Source organism: Chanos chanos, chromosome 1 (assembly GCF_902362185.1).
Source record: "Chanos chanos chromosome 1, fChaCha1.1, whole genome shotgun sequence".
Taxonomy (NCBI): Eukaryota; Metazoa; Chordata; class Actinopteri; order Gonorynchiformes; family Chanidae; genus Chanos; species Chanos chanos.
Window position 1 is genome coordinate 43,424,711 of NC_044495.1, and position 8,087 is coordinate 43,432,797.

General features: G+C 46.2%; 1 protein-coding gene across 1 annotated transcript; it reads right to left on the reverse strand.

Moving 5' to 3' along the window:
- Positions 1 to 5,433: 5,433 nt before the first annotated feature.
- Positions 5,434 to 7,700, reverse strand: LOC115830212 (paraneoplastic antigen Ma1 homolog). The gene is made up of 2 exons (XM_030794300.1): positions 7,586 to 7,700; positions 5,434 to 6,488 (listed from the first exon to the last, which is right to left on the reverse strand). Exons 1-2 carry the CDS (start codon positions 7,698 to 7,700, stop codon positions 5,434 to 5,436), a joined length of 1,170 nt encoding a protein of 389 aa, XP_030650160.1.
- Positions 7,701 to 8,087: the final 387 nt, after the last annotated feature.

Sequence of the window (8,087 nt, forward strand, 5' to 3'; positions counted from 1 at the left end):
TGTTCACAAAGGAAGTGTAGCAAGACCTCCACGGCTGAAGAGTGAAGTTGACTGCGCTGTCTTTGCTGCTCCGTCCGCGCTGATATCTCAATGGCAGTCGTCCTTGACAAAGTCCGGGAAAACTCAGTGTCCACTGTAGTAATCCACAAAATGGCGAGCACTCGAACTCTTCTAATTTCGCCAGCACCTAGCAAAAAACACCTCCAAAACTGTCTCGGAAACAAATATACACTGGGAAAAAAAAAACAAAACTACAAACGTACTTTGCCTTTTGAAACTTCTGGTTGACTTTGGAAAACTTTCGGGTTTAACTCAACACAATTAAACATTCTCTCTACGTTCATTGTTCTCTCGCTGCTCTCTCTCTTGCATTCTCTCCTCACTCTCCCCCAATTACTTCTCGAAAACTCTCTCTCACCTTAACCAGACACGCCCATGTAAATTGCTGCAGTCAAACGATAGGCCAGTTTTAACCAATCATGTCTTGTTTCCTTATTTTGTCCTCCAATGAACTAGTTTTAACTGTAAAATGAACATCGTAATGAGCTCTTATAAAATGATAATGCTGTTAAAATCTGCAAGCGTTATCATGGTTTTTTACGCACTTTTAAAATGAAAAGAGTGGGAAATTTTAACAGCACTTATGAAATGAAAACATAATATTCTAACATTAATCAAGACATTATGATGAACACACATGAAATGAAAACAGTTGCAAAAAACTCACACATTGCAATCACACTTGCATCTTGGCATTGTACACAACAGTATACAAAAATAATAAACTTATGCCTCCCACAGGGGTGCTACACTCTCCCCTCACTAAAATCGGCATGTCCCCATGACGAAGGTAAACAGAAAGAATACATTACTGTAACACATCAAAGTCAACTTTTACCAAGAACATACTTTTACATCAACCTATCCACTTAAACAGGGTACTAACATATCTTACTGTGAGGCTTGGGGTAAATCTAACTGATCCACTATCCTTCTGTAATGGTGTAGAGGAATGTGTAGTTACTTTTACTGAGGTAGGCTGCCCTGGCGAGTCATAAGTAAGCCTTTCAGGGGCCCTTCTCACTCTCTGTGGTCTTGTAATCTCCTCTGTCTGTTGTGTCATCTCCTCTGCTCTAGGAGGCGTTTCTTCGTGTCCTTCTGTCTCATGATCTTGGTTTTCATCATCTATTTCTCCCATCTCTGCCTCTTGTCTTGTATCGTCTGGCCTTTCTTGTTCACGAGGGGAATGCGCAGGTAAGTTGTCACTGGAAGCATCAGGTAAGGCATCAAGGTCAGGGGTCGCCACAGGCCTACCTACATCAAGATCTAGGCCAAAGGGCTCAGCGCGTTCGCCTTTGTCACTACTGGGCATCGCCATCGGTCGTGAATAGTAATAGGTGTACATACCCATCTCATCATCCTCCGACTCAGAGTCTGACTTCCGGTCATCACCATCTAATGTGTGCTTCTCCACAGCCTCAGAGACTGTTGTTCTCTTGCCTTTAAGCCTCTTACTGGTTCTTTTTCTTTGCTCAGAAGCCTCTGGGGTTGTCGCGGGCCTCACTCTTACCTCCTGTCCAAGTGGTAAAATCAGATTTCAATGGAGAACCTTTTTAGGGCCATCACCATCCTCCGGCCTCAGCTTGAACACAGGCAGACCTGGCATCTGACTTTCAACAACATAAGGGGTCGAACTCCAGCAATCGGCAATCTTATGTTTTCCTTGAAGGCCAACATTCCGGATTAACACCTTGTCACCAGGAGCAAGTGGACAATATCGAACTCTCTGATCATACCGCTGTTTGTTCCCTTCGTTTCTCTTCCCAGCCATACTTTCTGCTAACTGGTATGCAGCCTGAAGATCTCGCTTCATGCTTGCGACGCACCTCAGGTAAGACTTTGGGGATGAGCTGTCCCCTGCAACTCCGAAGCATACATCAACCGGCAACCTAGCTTCAAACATTAAGAGGTATGGACTATAACCAGTCGAATCGTTTCTCGTACAGTTATATGCGTGGACTAGGTAACTAATGTGCTGGCTCCATTTGCCCTTCTCAGCAGAGGTCAGTGTTCCAAGCATATCAAGCAATGTCCTATAGAACTGCTCAGGCTGGGGGTCGCCTTGAAGGTGATATGGGGTGGTTCTGGATTTCTTTATCCCAAGCATGCCCAGAAGTTCATGAATGAGATGACTTTCAAAGTCTTTTCCCTGATCGGAGTGCACTCTTTTAGGCAAGCCATAGTGAATGAAATACTTTTCCCACAGCACTTTGGCGACTGTGGATGACTTTTGGTCCTTAGTGGGAAACGCTTGGGCATACCGAGTGTTGTGATCTGTAACCACAAGTACATTGCATATATTCTTGGAGTCAGGCTCGACTGACAGGAAATCTATGCAGATAAGATCCATGGGTCCATCACTGGTAAGATGTGACAGTTCAGCAGCTGTTGTTGGGAGTGTCTTTCGTTGAATACACCTGGCGCAATTCTTGCAATACCTTTCAATCTCTGCTTTCATGCGAGGCCAGTAAAACCTCTCTCGCACCAGCCCATAGGTTTTGTCAAACCCTAAGTGGCCAGAATGATCATGCAATGACTGAAGCACTGTCTCTCTGAACTTTTGTGGGAGCACCAGTTGCTGCACCAATGGCTTATTGGGCGGCCTAGAGACTCGGTAGAGGACTGAATCCTTTAACTTCAGCTTCTCCCACTCTTTAAGTAACAATGGGACATCCGGGTGCTTCCCTCTGTCAGCACTGTTTACATCATTCTGAGCAACAGCTCTCAATACTTCCCCAATGCATGGGTCTGTGTGCTGCGCCTGAGCAATCTCAGCTGAACTCAGCTTGGGCAGCTGATGGGTGCTTACTGTAGACACATTGCAATATGCCCTGGGTATAGCCCGTTTAGATGCCCCTACCAGGTCAATGACACTGTGTGGTGGTGAGTATTTGGGACTGCCCACATGGGATGCCTGACACATGGCTTTGACACTAGCAGAAGGAATGGTCTCCCATTCATCAACACGAGTATTTGTCATCACATGAGGACGACGCGACAAGGCATCTGCATCGGTGTTCTGTTTACCCGGTCGATATTTCAAGCTGAAATCATACGTTGACAACGCAGCCAACCATCGATGTCCCACTGCATCTAATTTGGCTGTAGTGAGTATATAAGTTAACGGATTGTTATCCGTATGCACCTCAAACTTCGCTCCATAGAGGTAATCGTGCAGCTTGTCGGTAACAGCCCACTTTAAAGCCAAGAACTCAAGCTTGTGTGTGGGGTAATTCTTCTCGGATGGAGAAAGGCTCCTGCTGACAAAAGCGACAGGACGTAGACCATCCCCTTGATCTTGGTAAAGCACACCTCCCAAACCTTCTCTGCTGGCATCAACATGCAGGGTGTAAGGTAACTGCGGATTGGCAAAGGCCAGGACAGGTGCTTCAGTGAGACGTTTCTTGAGCATCTCAAAGGCTGCTTCACACTTTGCGTCCCACCTAGAACCGAACGGCTCAGAGGGATGGAACAGCTGCTTTGACTCATTATCCTCCTTGGGGTTTTGACTACCTTTACCTTCTTTGGACTTCTGACCATGCTTCCCTGCAGTGATACAGCCCTTCAACAGCTGGTTGAGTGGGTAACTGACTTTGGAATAGTCTTTCACAAAGCGTCGGTAATATCCACTGAAGCCCAGAAAAGAGCGAAGCGCGGAGATGTTCTTTGGACGTGGCCAAGACTTCACAGCCTCCACCTTGGAGGTGTCTGTAGCGATACCATCTCTTGAAACAATGTGTCCCAAGTAGTTCACTGAAGTGCGACAGAACTGACATTTGTCCAAGGACAACTTAAGCCCTTCCTCTTTCAGCCTGTCCAACACTTTCATCAAACGTTGCTCATGTTCCTCGAGGGTCTTCCCGAAGACAATGATATCATCTAAATAAACAAGGACTTCCAAAAGGTTCATATCTCCAAGTGTTCTCTCCATAGCGCGCTGGAATGTGGCCGGGGGAACCAGAAATTCCCTGTGGCATTCTCTCAAATTGGTAAAAACCAGCTGGACAGATGAAGGCGGTCTTTTCTTTGTCAGCCTTGTCCAGAGGGATCTGATAGCAGCCGCTCCTCAGATCCAGCACGCTGAACCACTGGCTACCACTCAGGCAGGTAAGAGCATCCTCAATACGTGGCACTGCGTACTGGTCAGTAATTGTTCTTCTGTTCAATGTCCTGTAATCCACGCACATACGTATTGTGCCATTTTTCTTGCGTACCACCACAATGGGTGAAGCATAGGGACTTCTCGACTCCGAGATGATACCAGCTTTGAGGAGTTCGTTAAGATGCTTCCTAACTTCTGCAACATCCCCAGGAGGCAGACGTCGGGAGCGCTCTCGAAAAGGCTTATCGTCGGTCACCCGAATGGTGTGTTCTGTGTTCTTTGCACATCCAACATCAAATTCGCCTCGGGAGAAAACTTCCTTTCTCTCCATCATCTTCTTGCACAATCGTTCCTTCCACTCCTGGGGTACTGGGGAATCACCAAAGTTGAACGCAGACAGGGTCAGCTTGGCCAAGTCTGTGTGTTTTTCCTTCACTGGTACCTCATCCACAACATCTACTGGAAACAGGTGTGCATTGGGCATCCCATGTTTCAGAGTTACTTCATGAGTGGACAGATTCCTCACGATAATTTTGATGCGACGGTTACGAACATCAGCAGCCTTTTTGAGGGTAGGTAACACCAGAAGCTCATCAGGAATTGGACCACCTCCAGAATGATCAGCCAGGACTGTCTCCGTTGACAGATGACCAGGGAACTTAGGAATGCCGGTAACGGTTGCAGTTTCCCCTGGGGGTAAAGTCATAGGCTTAGCTTTAGTGAGCCATACTGTGCCTCTTTCCATCTCAGCAGCCTCATTTGAGAGTTTCTGAAATCTCTGGTAGGCTTGTTTAATCTCAGGATGCACAGTCATGGTACTTAGGAAATTCTCACCTCCTTTGAGTTTGCAGGAATTGAACAGTCGTCTCACCACAGAGGTATTGGTACCCACTATGATGGAAGCCTCCCCTTTGATGGTTGGGTCAGGACACACAAGCACAAGTGTCTCAACTGTCTCGGCTACTCCAACTACATCGCTATTAAACTCAAGCTTCAAGCACAGGTAACCATCATAGGGATACTCTTTGACACTGAGTCCCCATATTTCCAAACAGTCAACTGGAGTCAATGGCATGTGTTTCAGATACTTGTCGTAAAATGAGCGGTAAAGAAGGGTAACTTGAGACCCGCTGTCAAGTAAAGCTTTTGCATATATGTCTTCAATTCGCACTGAGACAACAGAGCTAGGCCCACTGGAAGCACAGCTTTCTGTCCTTTCAGCGGTTCACACTTTGTGGAACGTGTCAACCCTGGGGCGCCAGCCCGTTCCTCTACTGGGCCCCTGTGGAGTTTCCCGACGGCCGCTTCAGCTTCAGGAGGCGTTTGTTCACCTTTCTGAGGTTCTCTGGATTCTGGCATTCCCGCTGAAAATGACCATCTTCACCACATCTGTAACAGAAGATGTCAGCTCGGTTCAACTGTTCTGGTAGTCCCTCTTGTGCTTTTGCAAAGGGATTTCCCTCTGGCCTCTTCTTACTGCTGTGGGGTGGGGTCTGTGCAACTAATGAAAGTGAAGAGACAGAGAGCAGGCGAGTGACCTCAGTCTTAAGCCCTTGCACTTCTTTGGCAAGACTCTCTAAAGCAGGATCTTTTCCGGTACAAGCAGATACAGGACTGGACTCAAGCTGTGGTGACGCAGCTGAGACGGTTGTACATTCGACTGGCACAAGCATGGTGGATGCAGCGACATGGGTAGCACCAGGCCTCTCCAGTATCATATTCTCCTCCTCTCTCACGTCATGGAGCAGTTCAGTGAAGGTAGGGGCAGATCGGAGTTTGTAGGTCATTCTAATACGGAGGGCAACAAGGTCATGAGGCAGAGCACCTCTTGCAACCTGCTCAATGCGGGCTCTATCCATGTCCCCCAGATTGATGCCACCTTTCCGGAACACAGAGTGAAGCAGTTTGTCAATTCTAAGCAGATATGCTGAAAGCTTCTCACCTTCAAGCTGGAACGTGTTACGAAACTTAAACAGGAGATCTGTGGCGCTCTCTGTAGTCCCAAAGGCTGTCTCGAGGGCTGTTAAGTAATCACTGGCCGTAGCATTGGGGTTACTGACTCTCAGGCATCTGACAATATCGGCAGCTGGCCCTTTAAGGCTCTCTGCTATTCTCTGTTTCTTTAATGAATCTGCACACTTCCACTCACCAAGCATGTGAGTTGTCTGTTCAGCCCACGCATCATATTCTTCCTCTCCATGGGGAGTTGGCTTCACGCCAGAGAACATACGAAGTTTGCGGTAGACTGGACTTTCGACTGCTGCAGCCTGACACTTATCAACCAAAGAGGATATAGCATTCACCAGCTGAGTGTTTAGGTCTGGACCTGCAGGGGAGGACATTGCAGAGTTAAACAAACCCTCCATGTCAGCAATTGTCTTTCCTTCATTGGCCAGGAATGTCATCGGTTTAGCCTGAAAATCTTCCTTCTCTGTGGGGAGCTGTAATGGTGGAGCTTCAACAGCAATACTGACCAACCAGGGAGCCACCTCACCTCTTACACCTACCTGCTCGGGTACTTTGATTGTACTGATATCATTGCAAATCTCAACAAGAATTAACTGGCTTTTCCCAAAGGATGCTAAACAACGGCCTCTCACTTTGGATCGACCAAAGACTTCTGCATTATCTAGGACCTGATAAAGAATCTCATCAGTAACATCAACAAGCACATTACTAAGTACAATGGCATTTTTAGGGTTAACACCCTTCTCCTCACACCAACTTAATATCTGCTCTTTCTCCATATTGTAATAAAGTTTTCACAGAAACAATCAATAATCAATATACAACCCTCAACAACAAATCTGATGCATACAAGACAAGTTCACATTTGACACAGTATTACCATTAAATTACAAGCATAATAACATGTTCATCTTAGAAAAAAACAGCATACAAACTCATCCCGGACGAGCCCCCACGTGTAGCCCTCCCACTAAGCTGATTTTGTTGATTGTTCTAACTATGTTACATATGTGTTGTGGCCTACCACCACAACACATAGGGAGGAGCTTAGATGGGATCCACTGGCAGGATATATGTCTAGGGGTTAGTCTTGCCAAGGGTATCAAAGAGGCCTGGGCTAGCCTATGGAAATGGCTATAATTAATGCCGAATGGATAACCTCCCTTGCTTATTTGTTATTAAAAATACGAGCCCCCGCTTTGAGTTTCACCCTCAAAGATACAAACGATAAATACTGTGTCCTACCAATGAACATTTATTTGCCCGCTCACGCATCAGTAGTCATCACTAGTTACACACACATGCACACACATATATTCACACAATAACCAACCAACAAGGTGACATGAAAATAAAATAAAATTCCCAGGTTTTGACATACAAAGACAGTCTGGGGTACCCCTTAGTTGGCGCGCATGTCGAAATGGTGGACCAAGGCACGTATTTTGTACTCACTGAACCTTTTGGACTGTTCACAAAGGAAGTGTAGCAAGACCTCCACGGCTGAAGAGTGAAGTTGACTGCGCAGTCTTTGCTGCTCCTTCCGCGCTGAAATCTCAATGGCAGTCATCCTTGACAAAGTCCGGGAAAACTCAGGCTGTGTCCGAAATGGCATACTACATACTACTCGCATACTAATTATGACGTAAAAGTAGTATGTAGTATGCAGTACGTGAAAAATAAAAATTTTGCAGTACACGACAGTTACCCGGATGATGTACTACATTGGCGAAAATTTCTAGTATACATCCCGAGCTCACTTCGCCGACTACTGCATCCCATGAAGCAACGCGGTGATTTCCAACTGTCAAAAAATTTTAAAAACATGGCGGACAGCGACCGAACCAGCTTCAACTACAACTGCAGCTGCAGTTCCGAATATAAATGTATCAGCTGCATATTTTGGTGTAATAAATCTTCATACGCTTTCTTATAGGGCTACTTTTGATACATATTT

Bases quoted from the DNA above. Each gene is read 5' to 3' on its own strand.
- LOC115830212 (XM_030794300.1), bottom strand. From the start codon at position 7,700: ATGACTGCCATTGAGATTTCAGCGCGGAAGGAGCAGCAAAGACTGCGC. The intron at 6,489-7,585 runs GTGAGTACAAAA...CCTCCCCTGCAG, and splicing joins TGAACAGTCCAAAAGGTTCA to GTCCAGACCTAAACACTCAG.